The sequence below is a fragment of the Chiloscyllium plagiosum genome, unplaced genomic scaffold, assembly GCF_037043375.1.
Source record: "Chiloscyllium plagiosum isolate Xiang-an unplaced genomic scaffold, Cpla_swu_hap1 HiC_scaffold_3, whole genome shotgun sequence".
Classification (NCBI taxonomy): Eukaryota; Metazoa; Chordata; class Chondrichthyes; order Orectolobiformes; family Hemiscylliidae; genus Chiloscyllium; species Chiloscyllium plagiosum.
This window is the reverse complement of record NW_028270141.1, coordinates 121772123-121793852: the sequence shown is the minus strand read 5'-3', so window position 1 is coordinate 121793852 and position 21730 is coordinate 121772123. Positions and strand designations below refer to the sequence as shown.

At 45.3% G+C, this 21730-nt stretch overlaps 1 protein-coding gene across 2 annotated transcripts in view; it reads left to right on the top strand.

Moving 5' to 3' along the window:
* The window catches only part of mettl24 (methyltransferase like 24), a 113810-nt gene that overhangs the window by 28377 nt on the left and 63703 nt on the right, over positions 1–21730 (top strand). For both annotated transcript variants that reach the window (XM_043687128.2, XM_087983076.1), the window contains exon 2: positions 2419–2517. In XM_043687128.2, coding sequence (XP_043543063.1) covers positions 2419–2517 — 99 coding nt within the window. The remainder of the gene's footprint in view (positions 1–2418; positions 2518–21730) is intronic.

Sequence of the window (21730 nt, the reverse complement as noted above, 5' to 3'; positions counted from 1 at the left end):
CAGGAGGCTGGAAGGACACAGCAAGCCAGGCAGCATCAGGAGGTAGAGTCCTGAAATGTTGACTTCTCCACCTCCTGATGCCTGCCAAGCTTGCTGTGTCCTTCCAGCCTCCTGCCTGTCTACTTTGGATTCCAGCATCTGTGGGTTTTTTTGTCTCTAAATACCACCCCCCCCCTCAACCAACCTCACGGAAAACTGGCTGATTAGTTGTTTGCTACATTTCCATTTGTGGCTGTATTTATATCCGAATATATGAATTAGGAGCAGAAGGCCACTCAGCCCCTCAATGTCTCCTGCTTTCAATAAGACCGTAACTTATCTCATTACCTGATAAGCTTCCACCTGTCTTACTTGCTGTATGTAGAATCTATTTACCTCTGCCCCAAAAATATTCAAAGACTCTATTTCTGCTACCGGTGAAGCGTTTCAAACATTCACGACCCTCTGAGAGAAACAATATTCTCTTCATTGTGATCTTCATTGGGCAGCCCCTGGTTTTAAATGTTTTAGGTTATTGAATTTAACTCAGTTTATACATCTTTGGAGGGAACCTCCCTGCTTCTGAAGAAGTGCCTTTAAAAGAAGCCATTAGTATGCACTACAATTTTATGTCATTTGTCTCCTGTCTGCAAGAAGCTTGAGAATAACTGACTGTTGCCATAGCAACAAACACCAGGGTTTATTAGTGGCTCATTTAGTGAAACAAAGTACTCTTCACCTTGTGGAGTAAATGCTCAAAATCCATCTTTTCTAAGCTCTCAAATTTTTAATTTGAGATTTTCTATTCAGTTTTGTGCGCCGTGTTTACATTTGTTTTAAAACATGTGTGCGGTTTGGAGTAAGGGAACATCAAGAGCTGAAAGAATTGGTTTTATGCTAAAGTCGCCATAGTCTTACCAGGCCATAGCGTTGCTCTCTTTTTGGAGCAAGATGACTGGGGGTGGTTTAACCCGAGGGTAACCAAACCTCAGGCGAGGGGAGGGGTTGAGAAGGAGAACCTTTGTTGTAACCTCAGTCCGCACGGGAATTGAACCTACGCTGTTGACATCACTAACCAGCCGTCCAGCCAACTGAGCGAATACAACTCCACTATTTCTAAAACAGTAGGTTCAATTTGGTGGTGACAGTGTTCATTCTCATAAAGGGTTTCTCTTCTGTTTTATGCACTCGCCGAGTATTATAAATCACCAACCTTCCTTATTAACATTCCTTTTCAATAAATTGCTTCTACAAAATGCAGGAATGCCGATAGCAGCAGCATGCTGTCAGCGATGGTCAGCTAATGATGAAGGAATTAATGAAGAAAGGATTTCTCATTACTGAGATAAATCAGTTTCACTGAAGCAGCTGGTATGGGGCTGGCCCCAAACAGCAACAGGAGAGATGCTGAAAATGGCAGGAACTCAATCAAAGACTCACCTACCCATCTCAGTGATGGTCAAAACTAGACAGTACCTTGTCCCCAGGACGTACTGACAGTTCCACTGAGAGAGAACAATGGAGCCTTCAATATAAATCCACAGAAAAGCCTTTCCAAATCAGTCTCGATGATAACACATCATCGATTAATCTGAAATTTGAAGCATGTCCACAGATCCCACATTTTACCAGCAACCATGTTGATTTCAAAAGAAGTGGACTCAACAGATCTCAAACAGTGCAGAAGAAAGCCATTTAGTATCCGTACCACCTTCAAAAGAGCTTTTTCATTAATTCCACTGTCCTTCTCCTTCTAGATTGCCCTGAAAATATTTTCCGTTCAGTGTTTATCCAATTCCCATTTGAAACTCATTATTAAATCTGCCTTCACCACCCCATTGACTAGTCCAGCCCAGAGCAAAATGGCATTCTGCAAGAAAAATGTTTCAACAAACTGCATTTTAATACTTAGTTCTAAATTAGATATTTTGCACGCCAGAAATGATGGAAGTAACAAGGAGCTTCTGTTTACCACAATGTACTACTGATCAGTACAACTGATGTAGCTCTGTATCATCAAATGACAAGCTATAGAGTGTTATGTTCTGTATAGCGAGCCTATTCCAGATGCATTATTGTCATGGTTCCACAGCTTACAACTTACTGAGCTTTGATGTTATCATCTTTTAGGGATTGTAGGAATGATTCCCTACAATCTATAGGATGGAGCTATAGGATGGGGAGTTAAAAATATTGGTAATTCATACAGAGATCAGGCAAAATATGAAATTCTCATGTGAAATATCAGATATGTAAAATCCCTGAGTAATTTAGTACCAGGGTGTGTGAATGTAACTAGAGTGGAAACTGGGAAGCAAAATCACTAATCACTTAATAGCCATGAGAACTGAGTTACAAACAATCATTGATTTATTTATTGAGTGATCGATGTACTGAAGCTTTTGCACTCAGTAACTGCAGCCTGCCTTCCTTTGCTAGTCACTTCGATGGCACATTGAACTCCAACCGTGGGCCAGTCCATCTCACTCCCTGGAGGAAGAGGCTGTTCGCTTCCTGACCTATATCAGCAGTTCTCAGGTAGGTCAGCTTTCAGATACCTTCAACTAACATCAACATGCACTCATTGTTGCATCCGCTAGCAAAAGGTGAACAGGACTGAGAGAGTATTTGCATTTATATAGAGCCTCTTGTGATCTTGACGTTTTGAGGTTCTTCGAAAGTGAGAGAATTTTATATCGTGCTGTAATGTAAGGAAATGTGACACAATTTGGTACTATGGAGTCCGACAGATAGCTCTGCTCTGCTTGCTGTGGATTATTTTTGCAATTTGCTGCCAATTCAGGCAGTGTCGTACCAACTCCTGCTGTTTGTGGCAGCAGACTTCCTACAGTCTGGGAAAGCTCCAGCCCTCCTCAGTTCTGCTGCATTGAGCTGGCTGCAGTGACTACAACAAATGGCCTGACAGTAGATGGCCTCCACCTGGCTGTGAGTGACTGAAGGAGAGGGTCTGCAGACTGGCTGACTATTCTCTGGTGCCTGCCTGTGAACAGTTGGCTATAGACTAGGCGCTGTGGGTTGCTGGTGCTGACCGTGAACGTGCTGGTCTGGTTTGGCTCCAATCTGCGATTGGTTAGTGTCTTCTGTTGGGTAACTACAGCTGATATGTTACATCAAATATTTTTCTAAATTCATGGGATATGGCCGTGGCTAACTCAGCCAGCAGGTATTGCCCATAACGTAATTGGCCTTGAGAAGGTGGTGGTGAGCTGCCATCTTGAGCCACTGCAATTCAATTGGTGTAGGGAACTCCCACAAAATACCATTAGGGAGTGAATTCCAGGATTTTGACCAAGTGACTGAGTAGGAACAGTGATATATTTCCAAGTCAGGATGGTGAGTGGCTTGGAGGGAAACTTTACGGTTGTGGTGTTCCCACGTATCTGCTGCCCTTGTCCTTCTAGATGGAAGTGGTCACTAGCTTGGAAGGTAGTCTCAAAGGAGCCATGGTAAGTTCCTGCAATGCATTATGGGGATGGTAGACCCTGCACCCACCATGTGTCGCTAGTGGAGTGAGTGAATGTTGAAGCTGATGGATAAAGTGCCAACCAAGGGCCGTGTTATACCATAGTTGGTGTTCAGCTTCTTGAGTGTTAGAGCTGCACATATCCAGGAAACTTGGGAGTATTCCATCCCACTGCTGACTGTGCCTTGTAGACAGTGGACAGGCTTTAGGCATGAGGAGGTCAGTTACGTGCTTCAGAATTTCTAGCCACTGGCTTCATAGAGTCACAGTTTCATGGAGATATACAGCATGGAAACAAACCCTTCAGTCCAACTTGTCCACACCAACCAGCTATCCTAAATTAATCTAGTCCCATTTGCCAGCACTTGGCTCATATCCCTCTAAACCCTTCCTATTCATATACCCATCCAAGTGCCTTTTAAATGTTGTAATTGTACCAGCCTCCACCACTTCCCCTGGCAGCTTATTCCATACTCGTACCACCCTCTGTGTGAAAAGATTGCCCCTAAGGTCCCTTTTAAATCTTTCCCCTCTCACCTTCAACCTATGCTCTCTAATTTTAGGCTCCCCGATCCTGGGAAAAAGACCTTGACTATTCACCCTCTCCATGCCTCTCATGATTTTATATAATTGTATAACGTTGTCCCTCGGCCTCTGACTCTCCAGAGAAAACACCTCCAGTTCAGCTTCTGATCAATGGTATCTCCTAGGATGTTGATAGTGGGGGGATTCAGCGATCATAATGTCAAAGTGAAATGGTTTGATTCTATCTTGTTGGAAATTGGCATTACCATGATGTGAATGTTACTCACCAGTTGTCAGCCCAAGCCTGGACATTGTCCAGGTCTTGGTGCATCTGAACATGGACTGCTTCAGTAACCTAAGAGTCACTAATGGTGCTGAACACTGTGCAATTGTCGGCAAACATCCCCACTTCTGAGCTCATGATGGAGGGAAGGCCATTGAAGCAACTGAAGGTGGTTGAGCCTAGGACATTACCCTGAGGAACTTCTGCAGAGATGGCCTGGAGCTGAGAGCACTGACCTCCAAAACCATGACCATCTCCCAATGTGCCAGGTATGATTCCAACCAGTGCAAAGTTTGCCCCATTATACCCATTAATTCCAGTTTTCTAGGGCTCTGTGATGCCACACTCAGTTGAATGCAGCCTTGATGTCAAGTGCTGTCACTCTCACCTCCCCTTTGAAATTCATCTCTGTTGTCCATGTTTGAATGCAGGCTGTACTGAGGTCAGGAACTGAGGGGCCCTGGCAGAGCCCAAACTGGGCATCACTGGGCAGGTTAGTGCTGAGCAGGTGCTATTGATGACACCTTCCATCATTTTACTGATGATCGAGAGAAGACTGATGGGCGGTCATTGGCTGGGTTGGATTTGTACAGGGTATAGCTGAGCAGTTTTCAAATTAAATGCAATTAAATGTAAGTGTTGTAGCTGTACCACAACCGCTTGACTAGGGATGCCGCAAGTTGTGGCGCACAAGTCTTTGGTGCCATTGTCAGAATATTGTCAGGGCCCAAGGCCATTGCAGTGTTTGGTGCTTTCAGCTGTTTCTCGATCTGATGCGGAGAGCATCTTTAGCGAGGGCTACAGTTAGGGCTACACAGACAGGGTTGAGTGATGACCAGGAAAATGAGTAAGCATGGGCAGGCAGTGCAGGAGTCTCCTGTGGCCATTCCCCTCTCAAACAGGTATACCGTATCAGATGTTGTTGGAAGTAAGACCTTTCAGAAGAAAGCAGCAGCAGCAGCAGCCAGATCATTGGACTACGATTGGTACTGTTGCATAGCTGGGAGGGTCGATATGTAGGTTAGCAGTTGTGATAGGCAACTCTGCAGTCTGGGGTACAGATTGGCTTTTCTGTGGCTGCAAACAAGACTCCAGGATGGTGTGTTGCTTCCATGGTGCCAGGGACACGGATGTCTCTGAACAGGCACAGGATATTCTGAAACAGGAGGATGAGCAGCCAGAAGTATGGTCCATATTGGTACCAATGACATAGGCAGAAAGAAAGAGGAGATCCTGTAATGGAGCTCATACAGTTAGGTAGAAAGTTGAAAAGCAGCACCTCTAGCATTTTAATCTTGGGATTATTTCCTAGATCACCTGTCTGTGAGGCCAGGAATAGGAAGATAGTACAGTTCAGTATGTGACTAAAGAGCTGGTGTATGAGGGAGGGCTTCAGGTATGTAGATCATTGGAAAGTCCTCAGGGCTAGTGGGACATGTACAAGGAGGTCAGGTTGCATCTAAACTGGAGGGCTACCAACATCATATCAAGGGGGTTTGCTAGTGTCACTCAGGGGGAGTTAAAATTTAGTGTGGTGGGGGTGGAAACCAGAGCAGTAGGTCAGCAAGTAAAATGACTGAGGAGGAGTCTGAGACTAAGGCCAGTAAGGCTAAAAAGGAAGAACAAATGGGAGAGGTTACTTAACACAGTGGGACTGGCAGTCAGAAGCGTATTTGATTTAACAGGTAAGGCAGATGAACTTAAAGCTTGGATTGATTCATATAACTATGATGTTGTAGCTACTGCAGAGTCGTGGATGAGAGAGGAGCAAGACTGGCAGCTTAACGTTTTGGATTTTGATGTTTCAGGTGAGATAGAGAGGGATGTAAAAAGGGGATTATGTTACTGATATGGGAGAATATCACAGCTGTACTGAGAGAGGACATCTTGGAGGACTCATCCAGCAAGACCATCTCGTAGAGCTCAGGAATAGGAAGGATGCAATCACTATGATAGGATTTACCACAGGCCTCCTAACAGCCAGCAGGTGATAGAGGAACAGATATGCAGACAGGTTATGGAAAAGTGTAAAAACAAAAGCATTCTTGTGGTGGGTGTTTTAACTTTCCCTGACTTGCCTGGGACTCGCTTAGTGCTAGTGGTTTGGATTGGGGGGGAATTTGTTAGCTGTATTTAGGGCTGTTTTATGAAACAATATGTAACTAATTCAACTAGGGAAGGGACCATAGCAGACCTGGTTTTGGGGAATGAGCCCAGCCAGATGATCAAAAGTTTTAGTGAGGAGCATTTTGGGAACAGTGACCATAATTCCGTAAGTTTTAACTTACTTATGGATAAGGATAAGTGTAATTCTTGGGTGAAAGTATTAAACTGGGGAATGGCTAACAATGACAATATTAGGCAGGAACTGGGGAATGTAGATTGAGGTCGGCTGTTTGATGGTAAATCCACACCTGGCATTTTGGAATCTTTTAAAGGCCAGTTGATTAGAGTTCAGGAGCAGCATGTTCCTGTGAAAATGAAGGATAAGGATGGCAAGATTCAGGAACCTTGGATGATAGGAGAAATTGAAAAAAGAAAAAAAGGAGGCATATGTAGGTTTAGGAAAGAACCCTCAAAGAATACAAAGATAGAAGGAAAGAACTCAAACAAAGAATTAGGAGGGCTAAAAGGGTCCATGAAATCTCTTTGGCAAACAGGATTAAAGAAAATCTCAAAGTATTTTATACACATATAAGGAGCAAGAGGGTAGCTGGGAAAGGGTAGGTCCACTTGAAGACAAAGGATGGAATCTGTACATAGAGCTGGATGAGTGGGTGAAGTCCTTTCCAGATACTTTGCATTAGATTTCACAAAGGAGAAGGACATGATGGATAGTGAGTCTCAGGAGGACATGTTGATATTCTAGGGCCTGTCAATGTAATGAAGGAGGTGGTTTGGATGTTTTGCAAAACATTAAGGTAGAGAATTCCCCGGGATCTGATAGGATCTATCCCAAAATACTAAGGAAGGAAAGGGAGGACATTGCTGGGGCATCCTCTTTAGCCACAGAGAGGTTCCAGAGGACTGGAGAAAAGCGAATGTTCTTCCTTAGTTTAAGAAGGCCAACAGAGATAATCTGGGAGATTGCACTCTAGCGAGCTTTATGTCAGGGGTAGAAAAAGTATTGGAAAAGATTCTTGGGGATTAGATTTACTCACATTTGGAAACATATGGATTGATTAGCGATAGGCAGCATGGCTTTGTGCAGGGAAGGTCGTGTCTCTCAGACATGACCGTTTTTGAGGAAGTGACAAAGATGATTGATGAGGACAGGGCGGTGGATGTTGTCTAGATAGGCTTTAGCAAGGCCTTTGACAAAATCCCTCCTGACAAGCTGATAGAGAAGGTGAAGCCACATGGGATCCTGGTGAGCTGGTGAGTTGGATCCGGAACTGGCTTAGTCATAAAAGACAGAGAGTAATGGCAGAAGGGTGTTTCTCTGACTAGAAATCAGTGGCCAGTGGTGTTCCACAGGGAGCAGTGCTGGAATCGCTTTTATTTGTAATATATGTTAATAATTTGGAAGGGAATGTAGATGGCCTGATTAGGAAGGTTCCGGATTAGACAAAGATTGGGGGAGCTGCGGATAGTGAGCAGAATTGCCAGAGGATACAGCAGGATATAGGTAAGCTGGAGACTTGAACAGAGAAAGGGCAGATGGAATTGAATCCAGACAGATACAAGGTAATGGATGGTGGAAAGTCTAATGCAGGAGGGAAGTTTACAGGAAATGAACAGAACCCAGAGAAGCATTAACATACAGAGGCATCCAGGCATACAGGTCCACAGTTCCCTGAAAGTGGCAACACAATTGGATAAAACGGTCAAGAAGGCATATGGCGTGCTTGCTTTCACGGGTCAGGGCACAGAGTATAAAAATTGACAAGTCATGTTGCAATTTTATGGGACTTTAAGTCACATTTGCAATATTGTGTACAGTTTTGGTTGCCACTCTGCCAGAAGGATGTGGGGGCTTAGAAGAGGATACAGAAATGGTTTTCCAGAATGTCACCGAATTAGAAGAGTACTAGCAATGAGGAGAGACTGGTCAAACTTGGTCTGGTTTCACTTGAATGTTGAAGGATGTGGGGTGATCTGATAGAACCTTACAAAATTATGAGAGGCATGGCTAGAATGCATAGTTGGAGTCTTTTACCCAGAGTAAAAATGTCAATCACTAGAAGACATAGGCTTAAGGTAAAAAGTGGTAAGTTTAAAAGAAATGTGAGAAGCAAATTCTTTACACAGCATGTGGTAAGTGCCTGGAATGTGTTGCCGCACGAAGTGGTTGAAGCAGATACAATGACAATGTGTAAGAAGCATCTTGACAGATAGATGAATAGACAGGGAATAGAGGGATACAGACTGTGTAGAAGCAAAAGATGTTTAGTTTATCATATCAGAGAATCCTTACAGTGTGGAAAGAGGCCATTTGGCCCATCAAGTCTACACCAACTTTCTGAAGAGTAACCCAGACCCCACCCCTCTCACTCTACATTTACCCCCTGACTAATGCACCTAATCCACATATTCCTGAACAATTTAGCATGGCCAAATCACCTAACCTGCACATCTTTAGACTGTGGGAAGAAATCACAGCACCCAGAGGAATCCCACATAGATAATGTGCAAATCCCACACAGATTGTTGCCTGAGGCTGGAATTGAACCCAGGCCCCTGGTGCTGTGAGGCAGCAGTGCTAACCACTAAGCCACTGTGCTTTTAGAAAGGCAGCACCTGTGGGTGCAGGCTTTGTGGGCTGAAGGGCCTGTTCCAGTGCTGTCCTGTTCTTTGTTCATGTGGAGTTAATGAAATTGGCTGAAGACTGGAGTCTGTGATGTTGAGGAGATCTGGGGGAGGAGAAATTGTTGAAAACTGACAGAGTTAACTTGTAATTATGTTACTGTGTGTCCACTGAGGACTGAGGCTGTGTGAAATTAATAATGTACTTAAATTATGCATTTTATTTAGAAGCAGTTGAATTTCAATATTAGAGATTCTGCTATGAACTGTGTTAATTAAGGCCTACAGATCCTATAGCACTTTGCAGCCATACTTTAATTCTGATTGGCTGGATAGCTGCCTGCTCTTTCTAATTAGATTATTTGTGTGAAACCATTTGGTCTGGTGCATGAATTTTCTCTAGATAGGCTAAATTACTGTGCCAAATCTGATTGGGTATCGTGTACCAGAGTGTGCCAGGTCCAGAATGTTTTCTCCTTCCTTGTTTCAGCTGGACCTCTCCCTGAGGCCGCATTCAAGGAGGGGATTTTTGGAATCTCAGCAAGCGGCTGAAACCATTTTACAAAAATCCAAGGAAAAGATTCAGTAGAGAGACAGTGTCCCGAACTGTCCTTTAACCTTTGCGTTCAGTGAAGGCTCGTCCTCCTCTCAGGTTGTACAATTCCCATGCAAAATGAGTTTGATACAATCGCAAACAATTCCCCTGGAATGTCCTGATTAAAAAATCAAATGCCTTTGCATATGTCTTGCTGAATTAAAACAGAAACCTTTACATCTACTATATCTTTGATGAGAAAAACAATTCATAATTTGGCCGACATTGTAACCATGTAGAACCTACCCAAGTTGTAGTGCAGAATTCAGACATGTTCTCAGATTACAGTGAAAACACTTGACCAAGAATAAGATCATAAAAAAGAAAAGAGCAGGAGTAGGCCATTCTCCCCATCGATCCGGCTGCACCATTTGATATGACCATGACTGACTCTTCATCTGAATGCCATGGTTCTGCTCTGTCCCCATAGCCCTTGGCTCTTCCAGCCTCTAGAAATGTTTCTGTTGCTTTCTCAGATATATTCAGTGGCTTGACCTCCACAACGTTCTGTGTCAGAGAATTCCACAAAGGTTTTGTGACTTTACTCTGTGCCTGGGAGTGGTCCTCAAGCTGGGAATATTGCAGGTTGGCGATGGCTTTCCAGAGTGGACTGTGCTCCAAAACCTCAACCCACACCACGTTCAGGTGGAGATGAGAGGGAGATGTCACTCGATGGAACACTGTGCTGGTGACTGTTTGGGTCTTCAGGGAGCTGGACACAATGATAAACCAAATTGTCTTTGTGCGTCTTATCGCAACTTCTGAGCTGGAAGCTCGGACTCTGTGGTTGGGAAGGTTGGGGGTGGGGGGTGTGGGGGGTGATGTGCTTTCTGCCTCACAGGCTCCCTTTCAAGAGTGGGCCCACCCCTCCCAACCTGACCGACGGTGACCCCTGACTCTGGCAACTCATGCAGCCCAGCCCCTAGCTGTTTGCATCTTTGTACCCCCTGGCTCTCTCTCCCTGATGGACCATGATGCAAAATGGGAGTTATGTCCTTGTCTTTGGAAAGAGAGGCCACCTTCGTGACCTGTCAATCACAACAATTGAGCAAGTGCATACCCACCTTCATCAATGGCCAACAACACAGTGGATGCCAATTTAAATAAGACACATGGCCATTCATTGCCTCACTGAACTGCACAAGATGTCCTCCAGCTCAGTGCTAGCAGGGGAACGAGTCTGGGCCATGGGAGGGAAGCTGGAAGTGGGGTCTCGGCTCAGAGCTCTCAGTCAGTCACTGGCTTACAGGCTGTTTCATGTCCCAATGACTGAGGGTCTCTCAGCACAGGTTCAGGTGGATCAGTCTCTGGCTGGACTGTCACAGGATCCAAAACCAAGAGCATCTCAGTCGTCAAAGGGATCAATGCAGGGTCACCTCAATCTTTTTTTTTAGATTAGATTACTTACAGTGTGGAAACAGGCCCTTCGGCCCAACCAGTCCACACCGACCCGCCGAAGTGTAACCCACCCTGACCCATTCTCCTACATTTACCCCTTCACCTAACACTACGGGCAATTTAGCATGGCCAATCCACCTAACCTGCACATTTTTGGATTGTGGGAGGAAACCGGAGCACCCGGAGGAAACCCACGCAGACACGGGGAAAATGTGCAAACTCCACACAGAGAGTCGCCTGAGGCGGGAATTGAACCCGGGTCTCTGGCACTGTGAAGCAGCAGTGCTAACCACTGTGCTACCATGCTACCCACAGATCTGTGCTGACACCACTGGGATATTGGAGAGCTGTCATCCACCGGGCGTTATTTGTCACTTTATGGAAGCCATAGGACAGGGGCATTATGGGCGCAGCAGCCTAGATCTCAATGAACATCTTCTGATTGGACATAAGCTTCACATTGATGGAGTGGGAAACCTCGTGGTTGAATGAACATTGTCTTTCTGAAGGCTGATGTTATTTCCTCACAAGTGCAGTCGATGGTGCCCTATGTCTGAGAGAGCCTAGCCAAATCGTCAAACCTGCGAGCCCGCTTGTTCTGGTCAGTGCCATCCCAGGCCACTTGGCATGAATACCAGCCCTACAAATAGGTTTCCTGCCGTATGTATTTGTGGGTTGCTATCTCTGGAGATCCTGTGAATACCTCTGGAGGGGCCCTGGAGGAATCCACAGGTGAAGAAGCTGAGGGCCATGGTAAACCTCTGTGAAAGTGCTCAGCGTGCCTACTGCTTCTTCCAGCCAGCTGCCAACCTCTGCCACTACACACCTGGGCACCTCGACTTGTGAGATATTAATGTTTCACAAGATGAAGCTAATTCTCTGCTGGCTGCTGATGCCCCTCTCTCGTGCCGGTCTGTTGGTCTCTAAGCACCAGGGCTGCTGCTGTACAAGTCTTGATGCTGCTGTTAGTAAAACAATGTCCCAGGTAACACAGACCACCGAGACTGATCTGATAGATCAGAGCTCAATTACAATATGCATAAAGTGACCCCTTCTCACAAATACAATGAATAAAATAGTTCCCATGAGCAGATTAGAATGTGAATGCTGAAAACTTATTTGCAAGTATCCCTGAGACAGGCTCAGCCATTTGAGGTGCTGCTTTTAGTCATAACTTGCAGCTCAGCAAACCTGTGGACCTACAGTTACATTCCCAAACCCATGTTAATGTTACGGTCATTAATGGACTGATGTGTTGAAATGGACCATCTGCCTCTCTCAGGAGAGAATTATCGCTCGCACACTGCTTAACACCACGTGGTCAGGTATGGGAGTCCATGGGTTGAAGCCAGTTTCCTGTCACCCTCACTGTTCCAAGGTGTCCCCAGCCTCTCTGACCTGCCTTGAGGTCCATGTGTGCAGTCACCTTCACTCCTGCTACTCAATGAGTTGAGATTTGTGGAATAATCACAGAGGGATGTGATTTTGCCCTCCGAGGTGATGAGAAGGGGAAGTTAACGGGTGAGTTGGCATTAGTGAGATATTCACCTCCTTCCGGCTAGGGTCCTGGGTGACCCGTTTTTTGTTTTAATCAACTTGTTTGGATGTGTTCAACCTGGGCCTCCTGGTTTAGATGTAGAGGCACCACTACAACTCTACCTCCCCCTGACCCAGGTGAGCTTCTTGAACTACTGCCAATTAAGGCCCTTTAAATGGTCAGTTAAAGGCCTGAGCTCACCAGCTCTCCCCTGCCTCCCTGTCTTCCCCCAACTGGAGACGATTCTGACCTGGTTGCTCGGGGTGCAGGGGGTTTCCAATTGCCCCAATCTGGGGGGTAGTGGAAGGACAAGGAACTTGGCCTCTGTAAAGCTGTCCTGGGCCTTGCCTGTAGGACCTTCCCCCACCATTCCTCCTCCTCCTTCCCCCTCGACTCCCAGCCCTTGACAAGACGATTACAACTAATTTCCCATCTCACCCTGAAGGGTAGGCCAGAACTGACAGACTCTGAGACCCAGAGACCATCAAAAACAAACAGCTCCCAGAGTACTTGAATTTTCTAATCATGAACACGTGCCCACTTCACGTTTTCGAGGACGCTCTCCATTTGAGAGGCTTTTATTTTGCAGGTGAGTGGAGTTTGGGTGAGAAGTGAGTGCCTGTTGTACTGTGGGGGCTTTCCCTTGCAATCTGAGAGGTCCTCCTGAACAGTGCTGCAGACCGAGACTGCATTTCTGATTTTACAAAAGAAACCATTTCATTACAGCACGGATTAAGAATGAGTTATTCCAAACAGCTGGAAGCTGAAATTGTAGGGAGTGGATTCTGGTGACAGAAGCATCCTGAGTGAGTACTGTCGTATCTGCACAGTCTCAGTTTGGTGTGTGCTGTGCTGGGTGAGAGATCTCACTAATAAAGATCTATGGTCCCAGCAGCTGAATTGAGATTGTGTCACTTTGGTGTCACACACTGGGAGACAGCAGGTTGGCTGGAACCAGCCTTCAAGCCCACGTACAAACAGGTAGACAGACCATCAACCCTTGTGAAATGTCCCCCACTTTTTTAATGGACCTTAATTGACCTCATCCTCAACTCCACCTTTTCTCCCTCTACCTGACAACTCTCCGTTTGAAACATTTTGATGGAGACTGTAGCAAGTTGCAGATTGTGAATAAGACGGTGAAAATATTGCTTTCTTGGAGCTGGCCCAGCTATGTCTAATTTTATGACTGATTCCTCTTGTACTGTGTTCTCCCACTAGAAGTCACCGTTCCTGTGTAGTAAATATAGGATTGCAATATCTTGTTAGATTTTTGTTCTGGGAAGGTGGGGCTGAGACAGAGGTGGGCCGGCCAGAGTGTACCTGGTGACTGACCGGAGCGAGGCCATTGGGCTGCGACAGCTGCCTCTGTTTTTGGCTGTTGGCCTATTTATAACGATGAGTTAGGCCTTCCAACACCCCCCCCTTCCTCTTTACCATGAACTCCACGCACCCTCTGTGTGCCCCATCATATCACTAATAGCCCCCTGTGCTCCATTACACCTCTACATCCCACAGGTATCGTCAATAGCCTATCACCCTGTACCTATAATGGGTAGCTTCATGTTTAAAATGAATTTAACAGTAAATTAAACTTGCAGCAATCTTATTGAACAAACACAGAGAATGCTGGAGAAAACCAGTAGGTGTGGCACCATCTGTGGAACAGAGTTAATGTTTCGAGTCCCGTATGATTTTTCAGAACTCCATTTCTGAAGAAGAGTCACATCAGACTCGAAAAATTAACTGTTTCTCTCTCCACAGATGCTGCCAGACTTGGTGGGCTTCTCCAGCATTGTCTGCATTTGTCTCAAACTTGTAGCTTCTGCAGTATTTTTGCTTTTAATCTTTGTAGAGCTATCATTCCGATACATTTCATAACAATAAAAATCTCGTAAACCCACTCAAAATTTCAATCCCTCCTCAGCTTGAGGGAACAGAAACCAAACGGTTGTAATTATTCACTGTAATGTGCCCTGCTCCTTACTGCCCTGATATCATTCTGATGAACCTATCTGTATCTTCTTCCAATAGCAGTGTACCCTCCCTGAACTGCAGACCTGAATTCAGTATTGGGGACATGGCTTGACTAACTGTATGTGCAACTGAAATGATCACTTCCTCACTTTTTCTGCCCCAGTCCTCTTACAATAAAGGGTTCCAATGGCCTCTGTCACCACTCAGTATTAGCTTTGGGTGGTTTATGTACATGGCACCACTCATCTTTGATCTTCCAGCTGATTGGGAAGTTCCACCAGCTCTCTCCTCAATGAGCTGGGATTTTTCTATTAACATTGGCTGAAAGTTTTGGGAAAATGAGACTGTCCCCTCCCTACCTCAGCCAACCTTTTCAATTTCCAAGTTGAGTTTCTGGTCCAGGAGACTATAGTGCCTTGTTAAACACCTTATTACCTTCTGTATTACTGACATGACGAGGTTAGTTTGGCTAGTGCCAATAGCATGATCCCTTCTGCCTTTGCACAATGTTTGACAATTAACCTCACTTCACACACAGAGAGGGTAGCCGGGAATGCAGCAGACACTGTCAGTACTGAGTCTTGCCTGGTCTTCAGGTACTCCTGCCCCCCCCCCAGAACCCGTATGTCCCCTTTACCTCTGATCACAAGTAGCCTGTATGTGTCTCGGCACAAAATAACTCCTCAATTTAGCAGTGCTGAGAGGCCTTGTCTCTGGCTGAAATGCGCAAACTGCTGTGGCTTGGCAGGCAAGGTAGGGGTGCTGTGGGCATGCAGGTGGTTGCTAGGTGAACGAGAACTCTGAGATGCAGGCTGCTCCCAATCAGTGAGCTCGATGCCTGACCATACACAAAGAGGCGTGCCCTCGCAGCAATCTGTCATTACTCACTGCCGCTAATAGTCTGGGTTTCCTGTGCATCCACCAAGAGAATTGGTTAAGGGCCATGATGGCTGCGAGTGGTTGGCAAATGCCAGAGGGCACTCTGCAGGCACAAGGGGCGCTTGATGTCTGTGGATCATGCCTGAGGTGCTGTTTGGTCCTAAACAACATGGCAGGCCTCAGAGCAAGCTCTACAAAAATTAAGAAGTCACCCGCTCTGATTTCCATATCAAGAATTTGTTAAGATAGGAAGGTGAATGTTAATGAACCAAAGTTGGAATATTTAAGGAGCTATATTCTCCCCGTCAACTGGCAACTCACCACTGCCACCCAATAACGCATAAAAGATGGAGCAAGATGCTGCCAACATTGGGATAGACCTTGATGGACCAATTCTCACCCAATTCTGCCACAAATCTGGCTCAGACCCCCTTTGTGTCCAATTTTTAAACCATTGACTGGAAGGTCATAACATGATGAGCCTGCACTGAACATGACAATAGTAATTGGGAAAAGTTCACTCTTCATTCAGAACCTTTACACACCAGGAGCGTGGTTAATTGCTCAGTAAAACAAAACTGTGTCATTTGGATACATTATTGTGAGAAGATGCAAGATGTAACATAAATGAGTCAGTATCCCTCCCAACTTGGGAGTCCCCATGGCCCTCCCGGGAAGCTACAATAGCAATGTGACTGTGACTTCACCCTCGAGGGTTGAAGCAGTTTCTCACGAGGTGGCAGCTGGGACTTACTTCCAGGCACTGTGCTGGATTTTAGGAATCTGAGGGACTGATCGGATATTCCCTAACACTTTGTGCTGAACTTTCCAATGCAGGTGGAGAGTTAACATCTAAATGGCCAATGCTGCAGGTAACCGCAGCTAAATACAAGCTGAGTACAGGAACATGTGCAAACCCCAGCAGAGTTGCAGATTACAAGACTTGATAAGGAATGATAAAAATGTCTGGAAAACCAAAAATTGCAGTCGGGAAGCTGGAATGCTTTGAAGGTCTTTTGGGACCACAACAAGCCCCCGCCCCTCCTGGATAAGAAGGGGGCAATGGGAAGTGGGAATATTGTAGTTCAGTCCCAACCAAACTGAGCTGGCAGGGTACCAGAAGATTAAGCAATAGATATGAATGAAGAGATGGCTAAATATCAAGTGGGTATCGATCCTGCAGAGGAGAATCAAAGTGCAGTATGATTGGAACACAGGACAGACCCAGAGGACTGTATTCCTCAGGGGGTGGACTACATTTTCTGATCAGATCTAGCAATAGTGGTTGAGGCATGATTAACACTCATCCTGCGTAAGGAGCAGTGACCCAGTTGCAGTTAGTTTCCATGCGGTTCTGCCGATTGTGATAAATCAGCTACGCGTCATCCAAAGTGGTGGAACAGCTAAAAGACCCAGCCTGTGAACGCCCTGCTGATGCTCTGTGCTTGGCCGGATTAATGCTTTTGAAAATTGTCCACAACGTTTTCAATTAGAACTCTGACAGAGACAGAAAACTTTGATCACGTTGGTTTGATCTGAATTCAAACCTGGCTCCCAGAGGTGGGAAAGGCAGGATCTTAACTCGCTTTGCTGTTCAACCCCATGAATCAAAAATGAAGAAGCAATGATATAGAGAGGTAGACTTCAATTTCAAATCTAAAAAAACCATTAATAGGAAAGTCAAAATGCTTTGGCATGCCAGTATATAATAGAGAATATAAGTTCCTCCCTTCTTTCCAAAGTTGGCCAACATGCAATATAGTTAATCATTTCGTCCAGTCAGATTAAATCAATGACATATGTACATCAGAGTAGACAGCTGGCTGGCCATTGTGTAACCCTGCATTTAAAACAAAAGAGTTTGACAGAAAGGAAATGGAAAGTGATCAACAATAACAGGCAGCAGGAAGTGTATCTGAGCTTCTCATTGAGAGGGCCTCTCCTTGACAAAGCCACTGTTCAGCTACAGGGAATTTAACTGAATGAAACACTAAGTAAGGAGGGAAGGTTTGGTGCCTGTTTGGAGCTCACTGACCACCTAAAGGTGTTTGTACCTCAGGGTAGTGCTGTCAATCAGAGCTGCAGAGCCTCATTGGCTGAGAATATGGGGCGGCACGGTGGCTCAGTGGTTAGCACTGCTGCCTCACAACACCAGGGTCCCAGGTTTGATTCCAGCCTTGGGCGATTGTCTGTGTGGAGTTTGCGTGTTCTCCCTGTGTCTGTGTGGGTTTCCTCCCACAGTCCAAAGATGAGCAGGTCAGGGGAATTGGCCATGCTAAATTGCCCATTGTGATAGGTGCATTAGTTGGAGGGAATTGAGTCTGGGTGGGTTACTCTTTGGAGGGTCGGTGTGGACTGGTTGGGCCTGTTTCCACACTGTAGGGAATCTAATCTAATACAGGCCGCAGAGTTTGGATTATGTAGGCCTCACACTGACCCAAGCTCGACCGTAGCAACAGCTGGGTGTAAAGAAATGTTGGTCAAGTGTGAAATGTCTTAAAGTGTGTAAGCGTGAAAACTCAGAAGGTGTTGCATTCTTTCCACTGTCCTGTATACCTCAGAAAGCTGGGAGAAAGTGAGGACTGCATGCTGAAGATCAGAGTCAAAAAGATGTGGTGCTGGAAAAGCACAGTAGGTCAGACAGCATCTGAGGAGCAGGACAGTTGATGTTTTGGGCTAAAGCTCTTCATCAGCAATGGTGGGGGGGGGAGGGAGTTGAAGGAGACTGAGAGTTAAGTAGGAGTGGGGGTGATGTAGGTAGCTGGCAAAGTGATAGGTAGATGCAGGTGGGGGGTGATGGTGATAGGTTGGAGTGGAGGGTGGAGCAGATAGTGGGAAGGAAGATGGACAGATAGAACAGTTCAAGATGGCAATGCCAAGTTGGAGGGTTGGATCTGGGATGAGGTGGACGGAGGGGAGATAAGGAAATGGTGAAATGGATGTTGATGCCATGTGCTTGGAGGGTCCTAAGACGGAAGATGAGGTGTTCTTCCTCCAGGTGTTGGGTGGCTTGGATTTGGTGGTGGAGGAGGCTAAGGGCTTGCATGACCTTGGTGGAGTGGGAGGGGGAAGTTGAAGTACTTGGCTATAGGGTGGTGGGTTGTTTGGTGTGTGTGTCCCAGAGATGTTCCCTGAAATGTTCCATGAGTTGGAACCTTAGAAAGCTGGACAATAAATAAAGATCTCGGAAGAAAGCAGAGGCCTTTAAAATGTGGATGCTTAGACGGATATCTAAGCATAACATTCTATCTCCTGACCATACTGAATGAGGAGGTACTTACATTTTAAAGTGCAAAAAGAAGCATGGAGTGACGTCGCAAAAAGACAATGTCAGTATTGTGGTCATTCAGTCAGAGCTGTCAAAGTTCTTTTCAGAGGGCAGAGTGTAGAGGTGACAGGAAGAGGGCTTGGATTGGACATTGTTGGGTGGTGTTAGTCATAGAGCAGTTCCAAATGAGCTACAGTCAATGTGTGAGGATGGTGCAAGACAGACAGACCAGGCAGGAGTAGCTACAAGCAGCAGCAAAGAAGTCTCACTTTTCCAATTACACCTTGAAGGGGTTCGATGTCAGATGCTCTGATATTAACTTGTCCCTCGCCTGGCTGAAAATAAGGGCAGCATCTTAACCCTTCTGAGCTCCCTCTCCTCCCACCAGGTCCCCATGTAACCCAGCTTCTTTAGTCTCCTGAATGTGTTGCAGCAGTTAAGAGCATTAAGACCACTTTGTTACCAATTTGCTGTTTCTGAATAATTATATGCCCCCAAATGTATTGGCCTTTGAGGGGGTGAAGTGCAGAGTTGCACAATTGGACAAACAGGACGAGACTTCACACCATCAGCATAGTACTTGATCTGAGGAGCAAAATATTCCTTTCCCTTCAAAATTTAGTGGAAGAATTTAAAATAATAATCTTGATAGTAATGACGTTACTCTTGCCAGAAAAGAGTCTCAGTCAATGTTTCCATTCTTCAAATCAGTGAAGACATTTGGTATAGTCCAGCTCAGTCCAGACAAGGTTCAAGTGGACACAGTCCTTTTCCATCGATAAGCTCTCATTCCCTACTCCAATGGGAATCCTGAACTCGTGCCTGGTGCACCGTCAATAAGCAACACGCAAGGATTTCACTCCATTGCTCATCACCATCAGGTGAGGGTTAATATCTGGGCACTTCTGTGTTAAGTGGAGCTCTCAATGGATAAGAATTATTCCGGGGCTATATAAAGAAGAAAATAGCAAAAAGCAAAATACTGAAGGCAGCCAAAATCAGCAAACTGGAGCCAGTTTCAATGAAGGTTAAATAGACAAACAACCAAATCATATTCTTTGAAAACTTGTATTCTAAACTTTATAGAATCAGCACTGAGACAGACCATTGACCCATTGTACATGTACAAACTCTTCCTTGGAACTTTCAAATCAAATTCAATTGTCCTCTTCTTTCTCCTTATTCTGCTTCATTCTTCTATTAAACCTATTGAAGGCAATGGGTAAGTATTTGACAATGTGTGCCTCTAGAGTGCCTTGTGATAAAGATACTGTGTTCAAAAAGTGCAATTCTGTGGAATCCTGCGAACTCCCTGCTTCATTCTTGCTAACTCTAATCATTAGGCAATGCCAGTTTTGGTCTGTGAACAAGTGGGAACAAACTTTGGTGACTTAACTTCTCAAACACTTACAGAATTCTGAAACACTACCCCCTGATCTCTCCTCCCCTTGTTAATCATCTATGTTCGAGTGAAGATACTCCTAAATTTAAGCAATAATAAAAGCAGAAAGTGAGACTCAAAAGTTGGATTCATAATGTTCACTCTGTTACTCTCTGCACTAATATAGCCAGACCTGCTGATTTTCTCCAACAGTTTCTGTTCTTGTTTGAGATATCCAGCTTCTCCGTGGTAATAGTTTCTCTCTTCATTAAATCCCCCTGTAACTTTCCTCATCTGTGCACAGAACCGCAGTCCCTCATCCCAGATCCCATTGTAATGAATTGTTTCTGTACTCTCTGCCAGCCTTCACCTTTTACCAAGAGTAGTACCCTGGTAAATGAGAATTCTGAAGATTTGCCTTCATCCCTCTACCCATATATATTCATTTCTCAATCTCCATAAGAGAATGTGCCACCGTGGGCGGCACGGTGGCACAGTGGTTAGCACTGCTGCCTCACAGCGCCAGAGACCCGGGTTCAATTCCCGCCTCAGGCGACTGACTGTGTGGAGTTTGCACATTCTCCCCATGTCTGCGTGGGTTTCCTCCGGGTGCTCCGGTTTCCTCCCACAGTCCAAAGATGTGCAGGGTCAGGTGAATTGGCCATGCTAAATTGTCCGTAGTGTTAGATAAGGGGTAAATGTAGGGGTATGGGTGGGTTGCGCTTCGGCGGGTCGGTGTGGACTTGTTGGGCCGAAGGGCCTGTTTCCACACTGTAAAGTAATTTAATAATCTAATCTAATGAAATTCATCATTTTTGCTGTGAAATAAGTATTGCCGCTCTCTTACTATGAGTGTAAAAGAGACATCCATTCTAGTCTGGAGACAGTTAATTGGTGCTGAGCCATAGTCTTATTGAGAGGCCTGAGGGGAATTCTCATTGTCATTGAATCTGGCAGGTTTGCAGGATTTTATGAAGGTTGTGTATTGTCCTCTCACTGTAATCATCACATCTTCATTATACCTTGCAAGCAGCATAGCAAACAAGTGAACTTTGTGTGTTCTGCCATCCTGCCTTCCCAAAATAAACACAAAATTCCTTTCCTTGAGAGCTGGTTGAAATTAGCATTTGTGGTCCATCAGCACGAGCACTCAAAGCTCCCAATTCTAATGGGACAATTGCCAAAAAGAATACAAGGTTTGTCCATATGCTTTGAATTGAACATTTTATAATTGGTTTTCCTCTGCATATGGAGTGGTATTCATTCAACTGCGTTAAAAATTACAGTAACCTGTTCACCATTATCTGTAATGATAGCCACCGATATATTTCCTGAAAGAATAGTTCAGGCCCCTTATTTTTCTCACTCAGTTGACTGAGCATTGGTTTGAAGACAAGAAAGTAGGGACATGTGCCCCAGCTCCCTGCTTGCACTGCATTGAGGTGAGAGCAGGACATGGAGAGGTACTAGCCCGCACCGACACCCCACTCCCCGTAAACAAAGCTTGACCTGAGGTGGAGAGAGCAAAGCCTCCCAAATGCTATGGAATGCACATATCACAGTGGACGCGTTCACTCTGTACCTGTCCCCACAGAGACTGCCAGAGCTGCTGGGTTACTCCAGCACTTTATGTTCTTATCTCAAAATATCACAGTGGTCCATGGCAGGGCATTCCAGA